This window comes from Gavia stellata, chromosome 38 (genome assembly GCF_030936135.1).
Source record: "Gavia stellata isolate bGavSte3 chromosome 38, bGavSte3.hap2, whole genome shotgun sequence".
Taxonomy (NCBI): Eukaryota; Metazoa; Chordata; class Aves; order Gaviiformes; family Gaviidae; genus Gavia; species Gavia stellata.
This window is the reverse complement of record NC_082631.1, coordinates 291,451-316,803: the sequence shown is the minus strand read 5'-3', so window position 1 is coordinate 316,803 and position 25,353 is coordinate 291,451. Positions and strand designations below refer to the sequence as shown.

General features: G+C 62.4%; 2 protein-coding genes across 10 annotated transcripts; both read right to left on the bottom strand.

The window, feature by feature from the left end:
• Positions 1-1,424: 1,424 nt before the first annotated feature.
• Positions 1,425-9,285, bottom strand: RAVER1 (ribonucleoprotein, PTB binding 1). Its single transcript, XM_059833040.1, has 14 exons — positions 9,064-9,285; positions 7,432-7,498; positions 6,146-6,615; positions 5,711-5,902; positions 4,939-5,068; positions 4,758-4,858; positions 3,337-3,448; positions 2,807-3,066; positions 2,575-2,668; positions 2,285-2,427; positions 2,071-2,151; positions 1,828-1,956; positions 1,656-1,739; positions 1,425-1,571 (listed from the first exon to the last, which is right to left on the bottom strand). Exons 1-14 carry the CDS (start codon positions 9,283-9,285, stop codon positions 1,425-1,427), a joined length of 2,232 nt encoding a protein of 743 aa, XP_059689023.1.
• A 2,051-nt stretch (positions 9,286-11,336) lies between these two features.
• On the bottom strand, positions 11,337-24,776 carry TYK2 (tyrosine kinase 2). Of its 9 annotated transcripts, XM_059832990.1 has the most exons (24): positions 24,578-24,776; positions 23,553-23,676; positions 21,852-21,996; positions 21,358-21,521; positions 20,739-21,131; positions 20,323-20,515; positions 19,910-20,067; positions 19,683-19,806; positions 19,345-19,537; positions 19,136-19,246; positions 18,875-18,915; positions 18,743-18,814; positions 18,526-18,613; positions 18,274-18,401; positions 17,565-17,700; positions 17,045-17,196; positions 16,800-16,950; positions 15,779-15,876; positions 14,214-14,406; positions 13,799-13,917; positions 12,893-13,065; positions 12,644-12,761; positions 12,444-12,554; positions 11,337-11,540 (listed from the first exon to the last, which is right to left on the bottom strand). In XM_059832990.1, exons 1-24 carry the CDS (start codon positions 24,762-24,764, stop codon positions 11,406-11,408), a joined length of 3,507 nt encoding a protein of 1,168 aa, XP_059688973.1. In that variant the 5' UTR covers positions 24,765-24,776; the 3' UTR covers positions 11,337-11,405. The 9 variants fall into 9 exon arrangements, with proteins under 9 accessions (XP_059688973.1, XP_059688971.1, XP_059688972.1 ...); XM_059832988.1 differs by having other exon boundaries at positions 18,743-18,915; XM_059832989.1 differs by having other exon boundaries at positions 18,743-18,901; positions 19,140-19,246.
• Positions 24,777-25,353: the final 577 nt, after the last annotated feature.

Sequence of the window (25,353 nt, the reverse complement as noted above, 5' to 3'; positions counted from 1 at the left end):
ACGGCCGCCACGTGACCGGTGCTACCAAAAGTGGGCGGGGCCAAAAGGGAACCGCGCTGGTCCCAGTGCCCGTAACGAAACCTCCCGGGGTGGGGGGGACACACCCTCACCCAGGGGCGGGGGGGGGACAGGGGCCCCCTCGCATTGGGGGGGGGGCACTTGGATGAGGGGGGGGACCCCTCTAATGGGGGGACACAGGGGGAGACTCCTCCCATGAAGAGGGACCTTTATAATGGGGGGGCTCACTGCATGAGGAGGGGGGACCCAGGGGACCTTTATAATGGGGGGGGGCTCATTGCATGAGGAGGGGGCACAGAGGAGCCCCCCCAAAGGGGGGGGGGGAATGGAGAGGACGCCACAGATGAAGTACATCACTGGGGAAGGGGGGGACACCCCTTGGGTGGGGGGATATGACACCCAGGACCCCCCCTTGCTTGGCCATGGGGGGGGCAGAGCCAAAGGGGGGGGGCAGGAGAGGGAGGGGGGGCTCCCCCTAATTAAGGGGGGGTTACCTCATTAGGCATAACGATGTCACAGCGAACATACGAAGGGGAGGGGAGAGGCGATATAAATATAGCTTTACTTTGGGAAGGGGGGGGTGCGGCGGGGGGGGTACACACAGGGCCCCCCCTCCCGTACAGCAAACCAGACAGCATCGACAGTAGAAAGAGGGCAACAACTCAAAACCCAGGAAACCCCCCCAAAAAAAGAGGGAGGGAAGAGAAAGGAGGGCAGGGACACCCCCCACCTGAAAGGGCCTGCTGGGGGGCTGTGTCCCCCCCAACCGGGGGGGGAAGGCAAAGCCCCCCCAGGCAGGAACCTTTTTTTTTTTTATTATTAAAAAAAAGGCAATAAAAATGAGCGTTAAAGTAAAAAGGCAACTTTTACCCCCAAAAAAGTGTAAAACAGCGGCAGCTCCAGTCTTTTAAAAAAAAAATAAAACCACAGAAACCCCCCCCACGAGTGAAATGTTGAGGAAGAGGAGGGGGGGGCTGAGGCACCCAGCTCAGCCCGGACCCCCCCCGGGAGGGGAGCGTGGGGCTGGGGGGGTCCCCAGGCCGGGAGCCCCCCCCGTTCCTCGCCCCAAGCAGCGGGTTAAGGCGGGGAGCGCGTGTTTTGGGGGGGGGACACGCACACACACGCGGCTCCCAGTTACTGCTCTGGGGGGGGAGGCATGGGAAAAGGGGGGGGCACAGCTCTCAGGGACCCCCTTATGGTGCTGGGGGGGTCTGCAATAAGACCCCCCCAATCCTCCGGTGAGGGGGGGCGTCAAGTTTTTCGCATCGCTTTAAAACCCTCCAGAAAGAATCAAAAAAATAAGACTAAACGTTAAAAAAAAAAAACAACAAACCACCAAACCCCACAACCCACATTTGTACAAGATTTACAGGGGGGGGGGGGGATTTGGGGGTGGCGGGGGGGGGCTAAAATATCCTCTTCCGCTTCAGGTAGGAGTCGGCGTAATGCCCCCCCAGGCCCTGGGAGTGCTGCCCCACGTAGCAGCCCTCGGGGCTGGGCTCCGGGGAGGGCAGGAGGTGGGAGAAGGCTCTTTTCTGGCCACCCAGGGGGGTCTGAAAGAGAGTGGAAAAGGGGGGGAAAAAATAAAGGGGGGGGTCAGCGTGGGGTTTTGGGGGGGTTTCGGGGGGGTTTCTTACCTTTGAGTGGGAGCTGTGCGAGTGGCTGGGGGGTCCCAAGGCGAGGACGGCGTCGGCGGAGCCCGACGGAGGCATCCCGACGGCCTGGGGGGGGGGAAAGGGGAGAAATGAAGGGGGGGTCTGGGCGGGGGGGGTCCCCAATCCTTGTGGAGGCGATGAGGGGGGGTCTCACCTTGTTGAGGTGACTCTGCTTGAGCCCAGCTTGAAGGCCACTGGTGAAGTAGGAACTGGGGGATCCTGAGTAAAAGGGGGGCAGGGGCGGCCCCAAACCCCCTCGCTCGAAGCCCGGGGAGGAGGAGAGCTGGAAGGGGAAGGGCTGCGGGTGACAATCGGGGACCCCCAAAAGCAAAGGGGGTCCCCGACTTTCCCCTTACGCACCCACCGCCCCGCCCGAGGTGCTGGGGGAGGATTTTACCTTGTGCCTGCTGTGCCCGAAGCCCCCCAGGATGGGTCCAGGGGGGTCTCTCGTCTGGGGGTAAATCCGGGAGCCCAAATCCTTCCCCGGAGAGAAAACGGCTTTAGAGGGGCTGCCCCGGCTCCGCTGTCCCCCCCAAAAACCTTCAACCCCCCCCAAATCGCCTCTCTCCACCCCGCTCCCCAAATTTTAGACCCCCCCTCCGCGCACGCACCGGCTGGTAATCGAAGGCGTAGCCGTCTCCGGCCAGTCCGGGCGAGGGGAGGAGCGGGTCGGCCAGGGAGGGCTGGGAGATCCGGGGGTTGGAGACGCTCCCCAAAACGCCGCTTTTCAGGTTAAACGCTTTATTGGCGGCGCCTGAAAAGGCAGAGAGTTGTCGGGGCGGGGAAGAAATCAAGCCAAAAGGGCCCCCGTTCCTCCCCGCTTTTAGTCCTGGGGAAGGGGGGGGTGATTTCTCCGTCCCCAGGTGGGGTGGGGGGGAAAAGGGGAGCGGAGGGCGCTCACCTCCCAGGCTGTTGGCCGGCAAGAGGCTGTGCAGGTTCAGGTAGGGGTTGAGAGGAATTTTGAAGTCTTTGGGGGGCTCCCCCAGGAGCGAGACCTGCGGGAGAAACGCTTGGGGGGCTCAGATGGCTCCTCGAGGGGCTGGGGTACAAAAACCAGCCCCAAAACCGCGCTGGGTGACGGCACGGAGCCCCCGAGGTGGGACAGGCTCGTCACGGAGCGAGGGGGACCTTACCCCCGAGGCGGGAGGCGCGTTTTCGCTCTGCTTTGGTTTTTGGAGGCCGCTGATGACGGATCCCAAAATGGAGGTGGTGAGACCCTGCAGAGCCGGGGGGGTGACGGCGGGAGGGGTGAGCTGAGGCACCTGCGTCCCCAGCACCGAATTTTCCCGATCGACTCCCACCGATCCCAGGAAAGAGGCCAGGGGTACGTTTCCAGAAGGCAAAATCGGTGATTTGACGTGTCCCTGTGCCATGTCACCGGCCAAGGGGCCACCTGGGGAGAGAGAAGAAGGGGGATGGCGCCGGCGTCCGGCCCCGCCACCACCTCGGTTTCAGCCCTTCTCCCCGCTCCACGCAAGCCGCCCGGCCCCGGCATCCGTCTCCCACCAGGAAAAACCCATCCCCGGCCCCCTCCGCTCTGCCCAACCTGCCTGGGGGGTGTCCCCTGTGCAGCTTTCCCCCCCGAAACGAAGTCCGCAGGGATTCCCCTTCGCTGCCGGAAAGCGATGCCGGGCAGAGCCCGTGCCGCGACACCGGCTGTTACCTGAGGAGAGCTCTCCCAGGAGCTGGCTGGGGGGCTGCGCCGGCGCGTTGGCCAAACCCAGGGCGCCGTGGGGCAGGGAGCTCAGCGGCGAGTCGCCCAGGATCCCCGGCTTCTGCGAAGGACAGCGGGAGGTTAATGCCGCGTGAAGCCAGCCCACCCGTGGCAGATCCCTGGCTCCGTGGTAGATCCCTGGCTCCGGAGGCGGCGGAAAACCCCGGCGCTGGCGGGATGGAGGGGAGCGGAGGCGGCACGAGGGCCCCCGGATCGTGGCCGTCAGCTAAAAGCTCGGCACAGGCACGGAGAGAAAGAGGCCGGAGGCACCGAGAGAGACGCGACCGCAATTTCACGGCTCCTTAAGCAGCAAATACCAGAAATATCACGGGGGAGACGCTCCCCGCCACGGTTCAGCACCAATTTTTGTTCAAAACGGTCCGTTTGCGCTGGAACGAAGGAGCCAACCCACCCAGCCCTGCGCAGAAAGCATTTGCCGAGCCGGTAAGTTGAGGGGGGAGCCCAGGAGGGGTGGGGGGGGCTCCCCTTTTCTCAGCCCTGCCCTGCGATGAGCCCGAGCTCGGCGTGGGGACCGGCTCCACAAGCGCGGGAGGGAAGGAGAGAGCCGCCTCGCCGGAGCCCCGGAGAGGAGCCGCGGGCGGAGGCCGAGACCTCCAGGCTCCGAGTCGGAGCGACGACTCGCTCCTCCCCGCGAGGAGAGCGGCTCCAGCGTTACTGGAGTCAGCGGGGTGACCGGTGTCACCGCCAGACCCCTCGCCACGGTGGCTGCCTGGTCTTAAGGACGGGGAAGGAGGACGCGGGGAAGGCGTTGGGGAGGGTCCCGGCGCTACGGCTCGGCACCACCACGCGCACAGCACGTTAACGCGCCGGCTGCCTCCTACCGCTCACATGGAAGAGGGTTTGGTTCTCCTTGTTCTGCAGCAGCTGTGTCCAGACCTGGTTCTGCAGTAACAGGGAATTCCCGAGCAATGCCTTCTGGGGCAGAAAGCGCAGCGAGAAAGACCAGAAAAAGACAGAAAGTCACTCAAAAAGAGGAGAAAACCAAGCGCGGGGCGGCTCGAGAGGCACGGGGAGAGCGAGAAGCGCGGCAGGGAGCTTTAATCTTCTTCATCCCCTCTCTTTACTCCTCCAGCGGCAACGGGAGTTTCGGGAGAGGCCGCGGAGGTGCGGGAGCCGGAGCGGAGATACGAGGCAAGGCGACCACGTAAAACGGCAGCGGCACGAGCCCGCCGACGGGTTTGGGAGAGCCCCTGCCTGTCCGCGGCAGCCCTGGCACGACCCTGATCTAGGAGCAGATTTGTTTCTCGCGGAAGCGAGGCGGACGGGAGCTCAAGGGCTCCGGCACGACGGCGGCATCGGCGTCCGCGGCGCAAAGGGAAAAGCCGGCATCGGCGACATTCCCCGCCTACCTGCTGCGCTTGGGTTTGGTTCTGCAGGGCGAGTTGGAGGAGAGCCGTGGAGAGGGCCGGGTTGGTCACCAGCGGCACGGAGGGAGCAGCGCCGAGGATTCCTGGAGGGAAGAGACGCCGGAGGAACCGCCTGCCGCAGCGAGGACAAACCCCCCGGCCTCCGCTCTGCGTTCGGCCTTACCCTGTTTTCCTCCGACGGCCCCGTGGAGCAGGGGGTTGAGCAGCAGCTGGAGGGAAGCGGGATTTCCCAGGCTGTTGAGAATTTGGAGGATATTCGGCTCCGGGAGGAGCCCTTTCCCACGATTCAGCGCCTTAAAAAACCGAAAAACGGCGCGTTAAAAGCAAGACAACCGGCTTCGAGGCCTCCCCCACGACGCGCCACCCTGAATTTGCCCTCACGCTCCCAAAAGCGGCAAGATTCCAGCTCCCAAAATCCAGCTCCCAGCAAGATCGTTCCCAAATATCTCGTCGTAGGGCAGGGAGGAAACAACCGACCCATCCCTACAGCCGACGAAAGCCAAGGCGCAGCGGCAGCCGCACGGTTTGCCATCGCTGCCGGCAGCTACGCCATCTGCGATCCTGCCGGCGAGGCACCTGGCCGGCAAAGCTCTCCCCGCCGAGCGGCCGCTGGATTTCGGCGACAACCGGCGCTCCTGCTCCGAATTGCACGGTGGCGCTCAGGAAGGCGGGAGCAAAGGGGGGAATTTGTGCCACGCCACCGCAGCCTGGGATCGCCGGAACACCAGAGATGCCCAGAAGCAGGAGCTACGGGCAACAGACGGCCGCTCCGTAGGGGGTCCGATGGGGAATGTGCCGGCTGCTCCACGACAGCCTGCTCCAGGCTGGATACCCCACCTTGGGAATGCCGGCGGCAGCTGTCACGGTGACGGCAAGCTGCGAGGGGAAGAGGGAACGAGGAGGAGGAGGAAGCAGCACACACACACGAGCCTCACCGTCGCCTGCGCGGCTATCAGGGCGGCCAACATGCTGCGGCCGGGAGGGCCGGGAGCGCAGAAGGAGACTCGGACGTGATTCCCGGCGAGCGGCAAACCGTCCGTAGCCTGCTGAACCATCTCTGCCATCTCCGCCGACTCGTACTCCAGGACGGCGAAGCCTTTCAGCTGCCCGTCCTGCCCGTAGGCCAGCTAGGGGAGAAGAGAGGGACGCCAAAAGGAGGGTTAGCGCGACGGGAAGAGATCGAGCCGGCGCCGGCGAGACCCCAGAGATCCCCACGCGCCGATACGAGGCTGCTGCACCCCGGGGTGCTGCTCTCTTCGGGCCGTCGACCTCCCCGTGAGCTCAGGGAAGAGCGTGGGGGGGCCCGGAGAGAGGATGCACCCCAGGAAAAGTGCTGCCACCCCCTAAAATCCCGCTGCCCCCCCCCCCACCTGGCAAAAAGCAGGGGCGCAGGCGGCGGAGAAGACCTGCCGCAGCTCCTCGAGGTCGGCGTAGTTGTGGGGCAGCTTGTCGACACACAAGCACTTGGAATGGAGAAGGTCTAACGTCAACTGGTTGACGTCCGTCCAGTGGACGTAGAGAGTCCGCGTGCCCAGCTGCTTCCCCAGCAGATCCGACTTGGCTCTGGCCGCCGAATCCTTTTTCATGTATTCCACAAATCCGTAACCTTTGGAGTGTCCCGTTTTCTCGCTGTAAACCAGGAAACAACGTTCCAGGTTGCCGAAAGGTCGAACCAGCTCCTCGAATTGTTGCTGGGTGTAGAGCTGGGGGAGGTTGGCGATACACAGGAGGGCGTCCGTGGGCTGCAGCTGCACCGAAATCTCCTTCTCCCGGAGTTTGCTCAGGTGGAATTTTTTGATGGCCGATTCCGCCTGTTCCCCGTTGAGCAAGGTGACAAACGCTGCGGGAGCAGAGCCGGGAGGGAAGGGTGAGGCCGCGCGGCGCCCGCCTCACCCCAAAACGCGAAGCAGCGGAGGGGGCCGGCGCGGCGCAGGGTTAAACCCCGGGCGATCGGGGGTAAAATTCACCCCTCCAGCCACCCTTAGCACCCGAAGCCCCGACGAGGCGAGGAGTCGGAAAGAAGGTCTCGGCAAGCGCCGGCCGGTGAAATCACACCGTCCTCGGTGAAGCCTCGTGCAAGGCGGCTCCGTCCCCGAGCTCCGGGGAGACAGCGGGGACAGGGACGGTGCCCGCAGGTCCCCGCCACCTTCACCCCCCCGGCCAGAGGAGCTCCCACAGCTTTCCCTGTCCCTGAGAACTGGTTTTTGGGGTGGGGGGGATAACGCTGGCGGGCGCAGCCCCCCAGGAGGGGCTGGATTGAAGACCCTCGGTTCGGAAAAGCATCCCTAGGGGCTCAGCAAGCGATGGAAATCCCACACTGCAACGTACAAAGTCTCCCGGAGAGGGGGGGGACAGTTTCTAAACCCCACAGCTGTGAATTTTCCACCCGCCGAGAGCCAGTGACCGCACAAAGAGGGTCCGGTGAGCGCAGCTGAGGGACAGACGGTACGCAGAGCGCAGTCGGGGAGAGAGAAAGGCGGAGAATCGATGCAGAACACGGCGTTGCCTTTCCCAACGCAACACCCGGCAGCGGAAAAGCCACTGAACGCGGCAGCGGGGGGGCGGGGGCTGAGCCCGGCCGCGGTGATGGATTCGGTGTGGAAAGAGCGTTCGCCGTTGCCGGAGACGCCAGCGCTGCGAAGAGCAGCTTACTCACCAGTCCCTTTGTATTTGTCCACAAAGCAGTATTTCAGCTCGTAGTCGCTCAGCAGATCGTGGACTTCCTGGATAAACAGAGAGGTTTTAAATAAAATAATAATAAAATAAAGAAAGTCAGCTTCTAGGGAAAAGCTCCAGCCCCCACTGGGTCCCCTAATTCCTATGGGTCGCCCCATATGGCACCCCCGAATACTTCCCCTCTCTCTGGGCTTGGAGAAGGAGGCAGAGAGGGAACGGGCTCGGTTCAAAGCGAAGACGCTAAAACCAGCCCGTCGGCCCCGGTATCTCCCTCCCTCCTGGCGGCGTCACCTCGCCTGTCCCCAGTTTGGCACCCCGAGGGTGTTTATCCCCTGGAGCCGTGTTTGTGTTGCTCCTCCTCCCAGATAAGCATCTTCAGACCAGTTGCTGACGCCACAGGCTCAAGACTTTGCCCTCCCCGAAATAATTTACAGACCTTCGGCCTCTCCGACACCCCCGGGAGATAATTCACTCCATTTTACAGGGCGGAGAAAGGGAAGGGGAATTAAAAAATCAAGCAGAGAGAGCGCGGAGGTGGCTGCGGCTCTCGGGGCTCGTTTGAGGCCGGTAGTCGGGCTCTTTCTCGGGGCCGCGTTTGAGGCGTGACAGGGGGTGACTCCCCTGTTCCTCCCCCGGGAGCCGTTAAAGGGATAAAGCGGGAGGATTTGGGGGGCAGAAGGATTTGGGGGGGCTGGAGCTGAGGCTGTGAGGGGTTCAGGGAGCCCCGAGGAGCGGCCGAAGATCCAGACGCACCCCCGGCCGCCTCCCCGCTTCCAGCAGCCACGTCCGAGCCCGGCCCGGCTGCTCCCGCTCCTTACCGGTACCGACCTCAGCTTTACCCTCTCCGCATCCCCGAAACCGGCCCCTACTCGAGACCCCCCCCGCCCCGCTACACCCCACTCCCAGCCCCGGGGGGAACTCGAACCCCCCCCGGCCTCAGCTTCTCCCGCCGCAGCCCCGGCCCCGGTCTCCCCTCAGCCCCTCCGCCGCAGCCCCGGCCCCGGTCTCCCCTCAGCCCCTCCGCCGCAGCCCCGGCCCCGGTCTCCCCTCAGCCCCTCCGCCGCAGCCCCGGCCCCGGTCCCGGTCCCCTCAGTCCCTCCGCCGCAGGCCCGGCCCCGGTCCCCCCTCAGCCGCAGCCCCGGCCCCGGTCCCCCCTCAGCCGCAGCCCCGGCCCCGGTCTCCCCTCAGCCGCAGCCCCGGCCCCGGTCTCCCCTCAGCCGCAGCCCCGGCCCCGGTCTCCCCTCAGCCGCAGCCCCGGCCCCGGTCCCCTCAGCCCCTCCGCCGCAGCCCCGGTCCCCCCTCACCCGCAGCCCCGACCCCGGTCTCCCCTCAGCCCCTCAGCCGCAGCCCCGGCCCCGGTCCCGGTCCCGGTCCCCCCTCCACCACAGGCCCGGCCCCGGTCCCGGTCTCCCCTCAGCCCCTCCGCCGCAGCCCCGGCCCCGGCCCCCCCTCCGCCGCAGCCCCGGCCCCGGCCCCCCCTCCGCCGCAGCCCCGGCCCCGGCCCCCCCTCAGTCCCTCCGCCGCAGGCCCGGCCCCGGCCCCGGTCTCCCCTCGGTCCCTCCGCCGCAGCCCCGGCCCCGGCCCCGGTCCCCCCTCCGCCGCAGGCCCGCACCTGGTTGCTCACGTCGGCCGGTAGCCCGCGGATCAGCACCTTGCGGCGGTTCCGGAACTGGCGGGCGCTGCGCTCCAGGCGGCTCCGCACCTCGGCCGGGTCCAGCACCGGTAGCTCCTCCTCGGGGGCCCGGCCAAGGCCCGGGCCCGGCCCCGGCAGCTCCGGGCTCGGCGACGTTACGGCGCCCGCCAGAGAGAGCGCCGCTGCTGCCGCCGCCGCCATCTTGGGCACCCGCCGCCTCCTGGGACCATCGAGAGGCAGACGGCGGGTAGAGCGCCGTCAATACGCCGCCGCCCCATTGGCCCGCTGGCCGTCGCGCCCACGCGGCAGCATTGGGGGCTCTCATTGGGCAAGGCGAAAAAAACAAGCCGGCTGCACCGGCGCTCTCTATTGGGGGGAGACGACCCCTATTAGCATCCGGCCTCCCGATTGGACAGAACCGGACGAGCCCTGCGGGTTACTGCACTCCATTGGCTGCTTCGCAGGGGCCACGCCCCTGAGCGACCGACCCTTGACCCCTCCACGCCTTATAGGGACCCGGAGACACACCCCCTCACCCTATAGGGCCCTCTGACCCCCCCACACCCTATAGGGACCCCAAAACATACCCCCCACACCCTATAGGGGCCCCTGACCCCCCCACACCCCCTATAGGGACCCCAAAACATACCCCCCCACCCTATAGGGGCCCCTGACCCCCCCACACCCCCTATAGGGACCCCAGAACATACCCCCCACACCCTATAGGGGCCCCTGACCCCCCCACACCCCCTATAGGGACCCCAAAACATACCCCCCCACCCTATAGGGGCCCCTGACCCCCCCACACCCCCTATAGGGACCCCAGAACATACCCCCCACACCCTATAGGGGCCCCTGACCCCCCCACACCCCCTATAGGGACCCCAAAACATACCCCCCCCCATCCTATAGGGGCCCCTGACACCCCCCCATACTCTATATGGTCCCTGAGACATCCCTCCCCTCATTCTATAGGGACCCCCCTGCCCCATAGAAACCCGAATCACCCCCCACCACTACCCTATAGGGGCCCCTGACCCCCCCCCATACTCTATATGGACCCTGAGACATCCCTCCCCTCATTCTATAGGGACCCCCCCACCACATAGAAACCCTGAGACACCCCCCACCACTACCCTATAGGGGACCCTGACCCCCCCTGAGCCCTATAGGCACCCTCAGACTCCCCCCCAGAGCCTATAGGGACCCCTGACCCCCCATAGGTACCCCAAAACACACCCCACCACACCCTATAGGGACCCCCCTGCCCCATAGAAACCCTGAGACACCCCCCCCACTCCTAGAGGGAACCCTGACCCCCCCTGAGCCCTATAGACACCCTCAGACTCCCCCCCCAGAGCCTATAGGGACCCCTGACCCCCCATAGGTACCCCAGCTCCTCCCCAGCCCCACAGCAACCCCCCCCCAGGGTAGACCCCCCCCGCCCCGTTGCGGGGGGGTCCCCAGGGCCCCGCTCCCCCCCACCAGGCCGGAGAGGAGGGGGGGCCATTACGTCCTTTATTGGGAGACGAGCCCCGCGGGGGGGGAAAAGGGGGGGCCCCCCACCCCGCAGCCCCCCCCACCGCCCCGGGGGGGGGGGGGGCAGACAGCAGGCAATAAATAAGGGGGAAGGGGGGAAACGGGCTCCCCCCGCAGACATTTTAGGGGGGGGCAGCCAGCCCCCCCTTCCTTTAGCCCCCCCCCAGCACCCCAAAACCAGTCCTGACAGCTGGGGCAAGGGGGGGGGGAAATGGGGGGGGGTGGGCAGAAACGCAGCGGAGACCCCAAACCCCAATAAAGTGCCAAATTCTTTTGCTGGACCCCCATCCTCTGGGGGGGGGGGGGGGGGGCACCCCAAATCCCAGTGGGAAGGAGATCCCGCACCCCACGCTTGCCCGAGGCGCCCCCCCGGGGGGGTTTCGGCAGGTCCCCGAGGAAGAGGAGGGAGCGAAGAGGGGGTGTAAGGCCATAAATCCGCGCGCCCCCCCCTCACCTTTCCCCACAGTCTCATTCACAGTGTTCGGCGGGAGAGGCGTGCCGTGCGGCGGCGAGGATAGGCACCGGATGGCCGTGGAGCCGGAGCCGGGAGAGGGGGGGACAGGACGTGGCGGGGGGGGTCCCACGGAGCAGTGGGGGGGAGATATCCCCCCCCCCCGTCACTGAGTCCTGCTCTGCCGCACGCTCACCTCGCCAGCCCGCCGTTTCCTCATCCCCTGCCGAAAGCGGAGCGCGGCGGCATCCGGCTGCGCGTGTCCCCCCCGCCGCGGCGTTTTGGGGAGCGGAGAGGGGGGTGTCCGTCCCCCCCCTTCCCCAGTCCCGGCTCAGCAGAGGCTGAAGACGGAGGGAGCCTGAGCCCTGTATTTCTCGTGGAAGTTCCTGAGGACGGGGACGAGGTTGTGGAAGGCCGGGCGGAAGGAGGCCTCCGCTTCCCAGCAGTTCTTCATCAGCCGGTAGATCTGGGAAGGGATGGGACGGGATATGGAGCCGGAGAAACAGCCGGAGGCAGCGCGGCCACCGGGATTCCGCGCTCTGCCCACCGCGGCCAGGCCTCGACTTCACCTTTCCACCCTCTTCCCCGCAGCAGTACGAGGCCCTTCCCACTTTCTCTCTTCCCTTCCCACCTTTTCCCTTTCCTTCCCCATTTTTCCCTTCCCAATTTTCTTTTCCTCCTTCCCCACCTCTCCCCCCTTGCCTTCCCCTTCCCCACTTCTCCCTCCTTCCCTTCCCCTTCCCCACCTCTCCCCCCTTGCCTTCCCCTTCCCCACTTCTCCCTCCTTCCCTTCCCCACTTCTCCCTCCTTCCCTTCCCCTTCCCCACTTCTCCCTCCTTCCCTTCCCCTTCCCCACTTCTCCCCCCTTGCCTTCCCCTTCCCCACTTCTCCCCCCTTGCCTTCCCCTTCCCCACTTCTCCCTCCTTCCCTTCCCCTTCCCCACTTCTCCCTCCTTCCCTTCCCCTTCCCCACTTCTCCCTCCTTCCCTTCCCCTTCCCCACCTCTCCCCCCTTGCCTTCCCCTTCCCCACTTCTCCCTCCTTCCCTTCCCCACTTCTCCCTCCTTCCCTTCCCCTTCCGCACTTCTCCCTCCTTCCCTTCCCCACTTCTCCCTCCTTCCCTTCCCCTTCCGCACTTCTCCCTCCTTCCCATTTTTCTCTCCCCTTCCTCATTTTTCCCTTCCCTCCCTGCTTTTTCTCTTCCCAATTTCCCCCTTCTCTCCTCCATTTTCCCTCTTCCCTCCCCCAATTTTCCCTCTTCCCTCCCCCAATTTTCCCTTCCCATTTTTCCCCTTCCCTCTCCCAATTTCCCCCTCCCCGTTTCCCCCTTCCCCACATGCCGTGGGGCCGCGGATCCTCGCGGATCCTCACCTCGCACGGACAGTCCCGGGGGCTCGGCAGCCTCCTGCCCCTGTCCAGCAGCTCGATCAGCCGCAGCACTGTCATCTGCCCCTGCGTCGCCCCGATCATCTCGATGAATTTCTGCGGGCCAAGGGGGAAGATTCAGCCGCCAACGCCACCTCGGCAAACGCCGCCGCGGTAAAACCGGTGTCGCCGACGCGGGGACTCACCACGGGAGGGCTCTGGCCGGAGTCGCAGCGGGTCAGGAGCTCGTAGAGCGTCACCCCGAAGGACCAGACGTCGGAGGCGTAGTAAAACTTACACTCCTTGAGGCACTCCACGGCGTACCTGTGCGGTCAAGGCCTCCGGTGAGCGCCGGCGCGGCTCGGCACGCGCCTCTGCTCACCGCGTCCGACCCCGGCGCCATCCTCGGCTCGCCCCAAACCAGCCCCGCGCCGTGAGTGGGGAGCGGCGCTCACCAAAAGACGGGGCTGTCCCCATCCTCGCAGACGCGGTAATACTCGTGGCCCTCGGGGATGGCTTTGGCTAAGCCGAAATCCCCGATTTTCACCACGTTTTCGTTCTCCAGCAGCACGTTGCGGGCGGCGAGGTCCCTGTGGATGTAGTGGAGGGAGTGCAGATAGGCCATGCCCTGGAGAAGGGGGAGAAGAGGGGGGTCAGAGCCGTTTTGGGGGGTCAGAGCCGTTTTGGGGCGGGTTAGAGACATTTTGGGGAGCCCAGGAGCCCAGCGTGCTAAGCCATGCCCTGGAGAAGGAGGAAAAGAGGGGGTTCAGAGCCATTTTGGGGGGTCAGAGCTGTTTTGGGGGGGGTCAGAGACATTTTGGGGAGCCCAGGAGCCCAGCGTGCTAAGCCATGCCCTGGAGAAGGAGGAAAAGAGGGGGTTCAGAGCCATTTTGGGGGGTCAGAGCTGTTTTGGGGGGGGTCAGAGACATTTTGGGGAGCTGAGGAGCCCAGCGTGCTAAGCCATGCCCTGGAGAAGGAGGAAAAGAGGGGGTCAGAGCCATTTTGGGGGGGTCAGAGCCGTTTGGGGGGGGGTCAGAGGAGCCTGGAGGGCCGATAGGCCATGCCCTGGGGAAGGGAAAAGAGGGGGGTCACCCATTTTGGGGGGGTCAGAGCCATTTGGGGGGGGGTTAGAGACATTTTGGGGAGCCGAGGAGCCCAGCGTGCTAAGCCATGCCCTGGAGAAGGAGGAAAAGAGGGGGGTCAGAGCCATTTTGGGGGGGTCAGAGCCGTTTTGGGGCGGGTTAGAGACATTTTGGGGGGTCAGAGCCGTTTTGGGGGGGGTTAGAGACATTTTGGGGGGTCAGAGCCGTTTTGGGGAGCAGAGGAGCCCCCAGGAGGAGCCGGGAAGGTTCAGGCTTCACCTCGCAGATCTGCTGGGCGAAGAGCAGGATGTGGGCCAGGCTGACGTTGTGCTTGGGCAAGTAGTCTCGCAGGCTGCCGAGGGGCACGTACTCCATGATCAGCTGCACGATCTTCTCTCCTGGAGGAGGAGGAGGAGGAGGAAGGCAGCCCGTGAACCTTGTGGGGAGAGGGGAACAACCCAGAGACACCCCAAACTGCCAGGAAGGGGATCCCCCTGCTACCAGCTGCCAAAAAAACTCGGGGAATTGGGTTTTTAGCGCCGCCGCGGCTGCGCCGGCGCCCGCAAGGCAAGCTTGGGCGCCGCTGTTGGCGTTCAACTACGCCGCCGAGGGAAAAAACTCACAGGGGGAGAGACGGCGACCGCCCCGCGGCTGCCACCAAAGCCACCACGCGTCCGTCCGGGGGCCGCCTTACCCTGCTCGCTGCAGCAGCCCTTGTACTTGACGATGTTTTCGTGATAAAGCGTCTTGAGGATCTCAATTTCTCTCTTCCAACTGGTCAGCAGCTGCTGGCTGCAGCCGGATTTGAGCGATTTGACGGCCACCATTTCCCCCGTCCCGTCGTTCGTGGGGTCGTAGCAATACAGGCTCACCTTGCCGAAGTGACCCTGGGCAAGGAGCGGGCACAGAATTTGAGATCCTGCCAGGAGAAGCTTTCCCGGCTTCCCTACGCCGGGAGCAGCCTCCCTGGAAGCTCTCCATAAGGGTCAATAAACTTCTCGGACAGAGGGGAAGTCCTCAGTGAAAACATGAAAAACAAAGACTTTTGACTCTTGTCCAGACGCAGATTCTTTGGAAATCGGTCCGGAAAGAGGCTGGTTCACCCAGAGGCGACCAGAACGTACGGATCACGCAGCAGTGCAAGGGATGAGGATAACCTGCTATGAGGGAAACATCCTCCCAAGCGGCTCCAAGCCCCTCCGCACTCCCTGTCCCACCCAAAGGGACTAAGCCACCCTCGGTAACGTTATCAGCTCCGTGGTCCGTGGGGATTTATCATCAGCTCCTTCGGGAATTTAGAATCATGGAATCGTTTAGGTTGGAAAAGACCTTTAAGGTCATCGAGTGCCGTCGCTAACCCAGAACCACCAGCTCCACCACTAAACCACGTCCCCGAGCGCCACGTCTACGCGTCTTTTAAACCCCCCAGGGACGGCGACTCAAGCCCTGCCCCGGGCAGCCCGTTCCGGTGCTCGACAGCCCTTTGGGTGAAGGAATTCTTCCTAATATCCCATCTAAACCTCCCCGGGCCCTTCCCCCTCGTCCTACCGCTGGGCAAAAGGGCCCGACCCCCACCTCGCCACAGCCTCCTTTCAGGCAGTTGCGGGGAGCGAGAGGGTCTCCCCTCAGCCTCCTTTTCTCCAGCCAACCCCCCCAGTGCCCCCCGCCCCTTCTCCTCTTCTCCAGACCCTTCACCGCTTCGCTGCTCTTCCCTGGACGCACAGTCCCACCCCAAACCCTGCTGAGCCCGTAGAGCCGGGGCGGACCAGGGAATCCCGGGATGCTTCGGGTGGGAAGGGACCCTACAGCTCGTCCAGTCCGGCCCCCCGCCGCGAGCGGGGACGCCTTCCCCCCGAGCAGGGTGCTCGGAGCCCGTCCCCCCCGGCCTTGGCCGCTCCCCTGGGCCCCCTCTTCCTCCGCCTGAAGACTTTCCTCCCCGGATCGGGTCCGAATCTCCCCCCTCTCAGCTTCACCCCCTTCCCCCTCGTCCCGTGGCCACGGCCCCGACTAAAACGGCCGTCCCCGTCTTTCCTGGCGGTACCGGAAGGCGCGAGAAGGGCTCCCCGGAGCCGCCTCCGCTCCAGGCTGCCCCCCCCAACTCCCCCAGCCTGTCCTCAGGGCAGAGGGGTTCCAGCCCACAGATCATCTCCGGGGCCTCCTCCAGACCCGCTCCCACCGGTCCAGGTCTTTCCCGGGCTGAGGACCCCAGAGCTGGATGCAGAATTCCAGGGCAGGGAGGCTTCTGAAGCCGCCACTTACCTCCCCCAGCTCCCGAATCTTTTTTAGGTAGCGCTTCTGGAAGACGGTGGGGTCCGACACCGGGAAGTCGGGGTTCACCGAGGTGACGTCTACGAGGTCTGGAAGTGAAGGGGGTTGAGGGGAGAGCGGAGGTCACCCCGCCACAGGGACGCTTTGCGCATTTTCTCTCCCAATCCCTGCGCCCCTTCTTTCCCCTTTCCTTTTCCCCCTTTTCCCCCTCCCCTTTTCTTTTCCCCCTTTTTCCCCCCTCCCCTTTTCTTTTCCCCCTTTTTCCCCCTCCCCTTTTTTCTTTTCCCCCTTTTCTTTTCCCCCTCCCCTTTTTTCTTTTCCCCCTTTTCCCCCTTTTTTCTCCTCTTTTTTCACCTTTTCTTTTCCCTCTTTTTTCCCCTTTTCTTTTCCCTCTTTTTTCCCCTTTTCTTTTCCCTCTTTTTTCCCCTTTTTCTTTTCCCTCTTTTTTCCCCCTTTTTCTTTTCCCTCTTTTTTCCCCTTTTTCTTTTCCCTCTTTTTTCCCCTTTTTCTTTTCCCTCTTTTTTCCCCTTTTTCTTTTCCCTCTTTTTTCCCCTTTTTCTTTTCCCTCTTTTTTCCCCTTTTTCTTTTCCCTCTTTTTTCCCCTTTTTCTTTTCCCTCTTTTTTCCCCTTTTTCTTTTCCCTCTTTTTTCCCCTTTTTCTTTTCCCTCTTTTTTCCCCTTTTTCTTTTCCCCCTTTTTACCTTTTTCCCCCCTTTTTGGCCTTTTCTTTTCCCCTTTTTGCCTCCCCTCCTTTTTGACTTTTTTGGCCTTTTTTTTTTCCCCCCTTTTCTTTTCCCCTTTTCTGCCTTTTTTTTAAAATCCTTTTTTCCCTTTTTATTGTTTTAACGCTTTTCCCCTTTTTTAACCTTTTTTTGCCCTTTCCCCCCCCCTCACCCAGGACAAAAGGGCCTCCGCAGCCACCCCCCACCCCATCACTGCTGAAGCCCCGTCCGATTTGGGGGCCATAACCCCCTCCCCGAGAAAGCGGGATGCCCCCGGCTGTGGAGCCTCACTGTGCGGCTGGAGCTGGGTGAGATCCCGCAGGATGGTCCGGAAGGACGGCCGCTCCACGGGGGTGTAGTTGAGGCACTGACAGATGAGGGTGGCCAGCTCCTTGCAGGACGGCTCGGGCAGGCGATGCCTTTTCTCGTAGAAACGTTCTTTCTAAGGGAACGGAAAGAAAAACAGGTCTCAAACAGGGCTGGATCCATCCTGGAACGGAGGAGCTGGGGACGGAGGGAGAGGAGAAGCAAGTCACCTCCGAAGGAGTGCGTTCCTTCAGTGGGACATCGGCGTCAAAGCAGATTTCCAGCAACGTGGTGCCAAAGCTCCATTTGTCGGCCGCCGTGCTGAGGTTTCCCACATCCCAGACGCATTCCGGGGCGATCCAGGGGATCCGATCCACGCGCTCTTTGGGAGAGGGAAGGCAAAGTGAGGCGTTGCTGAGGATCCAGCCGGAAATACCCCACGAACACGGAGAAGGGGGGGAAAAGCTCCCCGCAGGATCCCAGCCACCGGGGAGCCGCGGTGGGGCTGTCTCCGACAGCAGCTTTGAGGCCAAAACCAGCCACCGTCATAAAATTTGCAAGCCCACACGTTCAAAATGCCACATATCGCAAAAATTAAGGTCCGAAACGCAGGCGAGACCTCGCCAAAACAGCTCAGGCACAATCCACGCTGTTTTTTAGCTACCTGGGCTGCAGGAGGGGAAAAAAAGCACGTGGATTTACAGCTCGGAAGAAGCCCTGCTCAGTTCCAAGCGCGGGATGACCGAATACCTTCTCGAGAGAGCACCGTGAAGCTGACGCCGGGGTCGCTGAGCTTCACGAAAGGCACAGATCCATCTTCCAGCCCCTTCCTGGCCAGCAGGATGTTTTTTGCACACACGTTGCCGTGCACCAGGTTTTTATCCTCCTGTGAAAACGAAGGATAGGAAAACTTGGAGAAACTCCCGCCGACGTCTCAGAACAAGCTCAAGCCTACGGACTACGCCAGAAAATAAAAATGCACGACTCCTGGCTCTAATTACCTGTCACCTCCCTGTCTCATTATCCCTTTGCCGAACCCGGGGGGAATAAAAGGAACGCGAGGATTACCCAGCGCCGGGGTGCATGCCCTCACAAGCAGCTAGCGAGCTTTCCCAAGCTGCTGGCCGGAAGCCCGGCCAGCGGGGAAGGCAGTGTCCTCATCTACGGCTCTTCCCAGCTCCCGCGGCCCCAAAAATGAAGCTACGGAGCCGGGATCCAGCGTTTGAAGTTCACGTGCGCTACCTCAGCCGCTGAACCGGAGCGAGGAGGGCTCTTGTGAGGTGCAGGCAGGGAACGTTACGCTAAAAATCTATCTGCTCGGAGGGCAGAGGAAAAGGCGGCAGATCCTTCCTGCAACGCTGCCGGCAAGACCCAGGGGCGCAACGGGAGCAAAAGGTGCTCGGAGGTGATCTCCGGCACGGTTCCCTGCCGGGAAACCCCCAGCTCCCGGCCCCATTACCAGGTAGCTCAAGGCACTGGCCAACTGCTTGGCCACGGTGATTTTCCAGCCCACGGTGACCCGGCCTTTCTCCTTCCGCAGCAGCACATCCAGTGGTCCGTGTTCCACGAACTCCTCCACCATGATATCTGGGGAAGACGGAGATATTGTCCTCGGCACGGCGCAGGAGCCGATCGGCAGCGGTCAAGGGAAAGGCAGCGGCACAAGGCGAGTCCGGCTGCGGCAAAGGGTGGGGGAGAGCCCCGTACTCACTCTCGGAGCCTCGCACGCAGACTCCGTGCACGAAAGCCAAGTGGACGTGCGACACTTGGCTCATCAGGCTGGCTGTCTCGAAAAACGCCTGCGGGGAGAAGAGAGAGGGTGTCACGAAGGCGGACGGGACGGTCCCTCGGAGCACCTAGAGAGCGGCTCGGAGCCGTTGTTTTCCCCCCTGTCCCACCTCCCCTTCCCCAGCCCCGGGTGGGCTCACCAGGGCGATGTCTCTGTGGCTGGGGTCCAGGACTTTGAGGACGACGTGCATCTCCCGGCTGTTGTTATTCTGCTCGGTGGAGAAATACTCGGCTTCGTCGTCGGCCCCGGCGGTCCCGCAGACGTTCAGCACCCCGTCGTAGATGTTCGTGCGGGTGCCCTGCCCCAGGTGGGCTCGCTGCAGGCAGACGGAGAAGGCACGCGGGTGTCAGACCCCCCTCTCCTTGAAGAGGGAAGGAATAAAGCGCCAAACCAAACCCAATAACCGCTCCGCGGCTCTCTCCTCTTTGCACCAGGCGTAGCGTTCCCCTCCGATCAGGAGAGCAGCTTCCTCCAGCCAACGTGTTTCCCCGCAGCCTGCCGTAAACCCACCGCCTGGGAAGGCGGAGCACACAAACCTGAGTGATCTCGTTCTTGCGGATCTGGTGGAAGCTGAGCTGGGTCAGGTTAAGGATCTGCTTGGCGCTATCCTTCACCTTCCGTGTGATCAGCAGGTCCGAGATCTCTGCAAGAGGAGGGAACAGACGTAGGCTAAAGCCCTGGAAACGACCGGACGCCCTCGTTCCTCGAGTCTGACGGAGGGAAGATCATCCATCCTCCTACCTCCCGGTTTGGGCGGACAGCACCTCTTCACCGTGAAGCTTTCGTCGCCAGACTTGAGCGTGCAGCCCTTGAGTACATCCAAGAGCTCCCGCAAAGTGGAAAACTCCCGATCCCACCCTTCCAGCACAAAAGAACTTCCTTTTTTCTGGATTCGGAATTGCCTGTACTTGAGGGCTCCCTGTCCCCCAGGAGCCTGGGAAAAGACAAGTGTCAGGATATGCGTCGCAGCTCCCCGTCACGCAGCTCAGCCCAGGCGCAGCCCAGCTTGTTCCTAATGAGACCGGCACCTCCTGGAGCTCGCCGTTCCCGGGAACGCCGCACTGGGAATTGCACCTTACCTGCTGGTGGCTCCTTTTCACCACGGAGAGAATCATCCTGTTGAAGTCGAGGACGCTCCAGCGGATGATGTAGAGCCCTTCCTCCTGCTCCTCCCGCCGCAGCTTGGCAAAAACAAACTCCTCCCTGGCAGCAGGAGAAAGGGGAATGGCGTTGGATAAGCCCCGAGGACACGGCATGGCCTCCTCGACACCCCCACGCCCTCCGTCAGGAAGAAGAAGCCGCTTACTGCATGGGCCCGTGGATGCCATTCAAGATGCTCATCACGACTCGCGGCGGCGCCACTTCGTGACACAGGTAATGGCTGGAGTCAGCCGTGAGTCGGAAATAACCGTCCACCAGCGACGCCAAGGAGAGTGCGCTCTCGGAGGATGGGAGAATCACCTCCTGGGAAGAGGGAGGGGAACCAGGGTGAGAAGTCTTCGAGCTAGAGGAGGAGCAGCCCCAAAATCCACCTATCCCTCTGCCAGCCCAAGGAGGGGAGCGTAAAACTCTCGCTTGCTGGCATTAACCCCAGAAAAGATCCTTGTTCTTCCCAGCGCTGCCTCCTCCCAGTCTCTGAAGCGCAATTACGGGCTCCCACGTGCACCGAGAGCGTTTTTCTCTCCCGTGTGCAGCTGGAAGAGAACGAGTCCCACTCACCAGGCACTTGTTGTCCTGCCGGTTGATGCTGACCCTACAGTCCTTGACGACAATGTGCGTGATCTCCCGGAAATCGCAGAAGTGGGCCCATTTCGGCTCGCTCCGCTCCGCCGGCTGAGTCGTCCCCTTGGGCTCCAGCTCTTTGTTTCTGCTCTTTCTCCCAAAATATCCACGATGGGAGAAGTTTTCGATGCTCTGCAGAGGCGGAGACGCAAAAGCATCAGTTCCAGCCCTTCCTACCGCTGGGAAATGGCACCGCTAGCTGGTGGCGGCTCCCGGCCAAACTGGGATAAGCTGGAAAGGAACCTGGCGTGCCCGGAGAGCCCGAGGAAAAGCCCAGGAGCACGAGCTAAGGAAAAGGAGCCGGATTTGGATGGGAACAGCTCTTCCCGCCTGGCAGCGGGGAGCGCGAGCACCGACCTACCTCTACGGGCACGGGCCGCCACTGGATCCCGCTCGTGCCGGTGACGAGGACTTCGTGGGTGACAGGTCGGTCCTTGGGGAGCAGCGCGTGGCTCTGCTCCAGCTGCGAATGTCCCCCGTTGACGTACAGCTGCACCTTCTCCCCCTCGGAGGAGGTCTCCAAGGAGAGCACGGGGAAGAGCTCGCTCCCGAAGCGAGGCGCGAGGTGCTCCAGGGTAGCCAGGTATTTGTACATGATGTCCTGCACCGTCAGCTTGCCGGTGCTGACCGTGTGCCGCTGGAAACGCTGCACAAACTTCTTGAAGACGTTTTTCATGCGGAATTTGGTCAGGTAGTTGTTCTGCTGGATCTGGCGGTAGAAGGAACGCGGGATGCAGTCCTTGAAGCTGCGGGAAGGAAGGAACAACAGGTCAGGCAAGACCTCGCGGGCGCCTACAGTAAAACACGCAGCCGGAGGAGTCACAACCGATCTCTCCATCGCCTAAAACAGCCCCAGACTCGCTCCCGGCGAGGAGGACGGAGAGGAGAGAGGGTGAGAGACTAGAAGAAACCCTTCAGACAACCGCAGAGCAGAAAGTCCCCGGCCCCGAGGCTGCGAAGCCAAGCTGTCACCTGTATTTTCTGGCCACTTCCTCAAGGGAGATGCCTTTTTTGATGGCGATGTGCGAGAGGTGAAGCACAGCCATGCCCAAGCTTTCGTTCTTGAACCTCTGGATCTCCTGTTCGGTCTGGAGGTCTTTTAAAGACGCGACGTCGTTGATAAATTCAAATTTCCCCTGTTAAAGAGAAAAAGTTAAATAAAGGGAGGGAAAAAAACCAACCTGCATTGACTTCTGGAATGCTTTTTCTTGTCTTTTTTTTTTTTTTTTATGTTAAAGATTTAATGGATCCCCCTCGGCTCAGCTCCCAGCCTCCCAGAGAGGCTTCAAGCAGCACAAAAGCTTTCCGAGGGCAAAACTACAGCTGTGTTTGTCCTCTAAACAAAGCCCTCGCAGATGGAAAAACAGATCCCGGCTGAGCCAAATCCAGCTGGATCAAGAAAATCACCCAGGTTTCCGCAACTCCAGGTGCGACCGAGCCTCCGGCGCGTCAGCGCGGTTCGTTACCTGCTCAAACAGATACTCGAAGGACGATTTGTCGAGCAAGGCTCCTCCTTGCAGCTTCTCGTCGGGGGAGTCGCTCTGTCGGGGCACGTTGCGATAAACCGCCGGTTCCTTGTCGTTCATCCCGTGCCAATTCCGAAAGTAGTACCTGGAGAGGAGGAGGAGAGGAGAGCGGCGCTCGCCTGGCGGGACGGGAGGGCTGTGGTCTGTCCCTGCCCTCTCTCGCAGCTGCGAGCGGCCGAAAAGGACGTCCTGGTTTTGCCTCTAAAGCCAAACCCGGGTCCCGCGGCTGCCCTGGACCTGCTGGAGGTTTGTTTCACCCGTAAATCTGCTCCTTCCGCCCGTCGCGGCTGCCTGCCCCTTCCCCGGCAGCTGCTGGGGGACTGGAGCCAGCTCCCAAAGAGGGTTTTGCAGAGGTTTTGTCACCGGCTGTCTCAAGAGGACGGGGAAAGGACCGGCAGACCGGGAGCAGAGAGGTCTGTCCCGCCCCAGCCCAGCCGGGGCTCACACTCCGGGCTCAGAGTGGTGGGTTTTGGGGGGTTTTTTAAGAGCTGAACTTCTTGAAACCCCATTACTGACGCGAGAATCAGCCACGTCCTCAAAAAACTTGACCTGAGCACAAGGCAACGATTCCGACGCCGGGAGGGAAAGGGGAAGCAACCTCTTCCTGCCACCAAAACAGGTTCCTTTAAGCTTTTTCCACCACGTTTTACAACCAGCTGTGCCGTACAGCACACCAAATACAGCCCCATCAGCAGAGCTTCACGAAAGGGACCCTAAGTAACTCTGGCTGCAACCCATCCCGACCCACAAGCGCCTCGGTAGCAGCGCTGCTCCCCACGGTGCCGTTTCGCAGCCCGGCTTGCTCCACGCCGAGCTTTCCTGCTGCTGGAGCCCAGGGGCTCCGAAAAACGGAGAGCTGCCGGGGCGAGGAGCGTCCCCCCGAACGCCACATCTAAAAAAACCAGGAGCACGAAGAGAGCTCTGCGGGCAGAGCGAGTTTCCGTCCCCGCTGCTCAAGCCCCCAAAGCCGCATCTCCGCCTGCGGTTAACGCGCCGGGGTTATTTCGGCGCTCGTGCTGCAGGCGCCGGCTGAGCGGTATCGAAACCAGAGCCGAAGGGAAAGGACTTCCTCCAGCAAAACGTCAGAGCTCGGCCACTTATCCGCAGTCGGAGAGCTACGGATCGTGGCGCTCCGCCCCCGCGGGGCTGAGGGATGCTGGCCACGAGGACTCGAAGCCTTCCTCCTCGCGCAGCGTGGCTCCCACGGCCGCCGTCTCAACCTTCTTCGGGCAACACGGCACAGCTGCGCAGGCGACGACGTCCCGGCGAGGCACCGGAGCCGGCGCCTCGGAGACCGTTTTCTGCTGCACGGGTTGCGTTTGGCGCAAGGGCCGGCTGAGGAGAGAGGCCTCGGCTCGATGCGCCGCGGTTCCCCAGGAAGAAGAAGGTATTGCAAGTCGTATAAAACAAGCTAATAAATCTCCAAGCCAAGTTCTCTGTTTCTGCCTCGCTTTTACCTTCCCTGTGACTCACTGCGAAAGAAAACAAACCAAAACCAAACCCCAACAAAACCAGCCTGAAAAAGCTCTCCTAATAAAATCGCCAGTGGCAACCGGAGCAAGGGGAGCTCGGCTGCTCCGCAGGGCTCGGCTCCAAAAACACACGGCAGCAAGGGGACGGAGCGGAGGGAACCGGCCTCACCTCATGCGGAAAAGCAGGTTGAGGTTGGTGTCTTTGCTGATTTTGAAGAGGTGGTTGGGCGGGAGCCAGACTCGGCTCTGGGTGTCGTAGAGGGCGAAGAGGTTGTAGCACAGGGGCGTGATGCCTGCGAAGAAAAGACCGTTCCCCTGAGGTGCTGTCCAGCCCGCAAAAATTCACGCTTGATAGGAAAAAAACCCCATTTTTTTACCCCATTTCTCCCAACCCCTCGATTTTGCCGGCAGCACGAACCCATCTGCGCTACCGAGACGTCCTCCTCGTCCCCGCTCGCAAATGTCAGAGGCAGGATAGGCTTTAAAAATGCCATTTAAAAGAGAGAGCGGCGCGTTTGCCGTCCTTCTGGCGCGCTCGGGGAAAGCCAGCTGGCCAGGGGAGCCTCCGCAGTTTTTATTCCAAATCAACCGGCGTGCAGAGCTGCTGAGGCTGCAGCAAGGGGAAGGGAAGTTAATAAAACCCATGGGAAACGTGACTCAAGAGCGATTTGCCGGCGAAACCTTAGGTGAGAGCTAAAACCTTCTCCTGAGGCTTAAAAGAGACATCAGCCGCCCTTAATTCAAACCAACGGCTGCGAAATGGCCCCTCAAACCGGGAAGAGCCCAGCTGCAGGTGCCCGGCATGGTTTTTGCGGCTCCGGCGGGAGAAATCCGCGGGGAGGGAAGGCAGAGCGCTCCTTAAACGGGGACGCTGATGAGTCAGAGGTGAAGTAATCGCTCTTCAACTCATCACAACTCACAGACCCGATGGGCTGAGCCTCGGGGCAGAGCTATCCCACCTCGCTTCTCAGGAACTCCGGAGCGAGTGGGGATGCCCAAATTCCGACCGAAGGATTTGCTAACAGCCAGTTACCGCGAAGCTGCTCCTTAAAAACACCGCGAAGGCTCAGATTTACAGGATAAACCCACTTAGACGGTCCCAGAGATTGGGAAAGTGGAAATTCCTCAGCCCCGGGACGCAAAGCGGTTGGGTATTGCGGTCTCAGAAGAGAGACGGAGTTCTCCGGCGCTCACCGATCCTCCGCGCGAGGTCGATGCAGATCTCCTCGGCGCTGAGCGTGCCCTGGGCGTAGGTCTGGCACCGCTCCCGCTCCTCCTCGCCGCTCCAGTGCAGGCAAACCTTCAAGCCGCCGCTCGCCGAGAAGCAGCAGCCTTCGGCGTCCGACTCGCTGTGCTTCACCGCGCACTGGCACAGAGACATGGCGACGGCCCCCGACGACGCCCCAGCTGGGAGGAAACAGAGAAATAAATAAAAAACAAGCGTTAGCAAAGCACCGAGCGCCCCGCCACCAGTTTCTCCCAGTTGGGCAACTGGGCGCCTTCCACCCCGACGCTGGGGCTACGCACCTCGCCGTCAGATGAAGCATAACTCGGTGCCGATATCCGAAGGCGGCACGGGAGGGGGCTGGTATCACCTGGGGCCCAGGGGGGAAAGCGATCCGTCGGTGAGACCGGGAAAGCCGGATCCCTCCGTGTCTCCCCACCCCGCAGCGCCGGCATTGCTCCCACCCTCCCTGGCTCTTCTCCCCGGTCTCTCCCGGCAAAATCCGGCGCCTATTCCCCGGCTCTTTTTCTGCTAACGAAGGCCAAGCAGATTTCACCACCAAATTCCTCCGACGGCAATAAACGCCGCCGGGAGCCTTCGCTCAGGGCCGGGATCCTCATGTGCCCTCGCTCTTTCGGCTTAGCGAGCTCGCCGCGCCGCCGGGCAGGGCTTTTCGCCTTTGACACGAACCCGGAGCTGCAAGAGAGCCGTGCCGAAGCCGTGCCCCCCGTCCCAAACGGCTCCG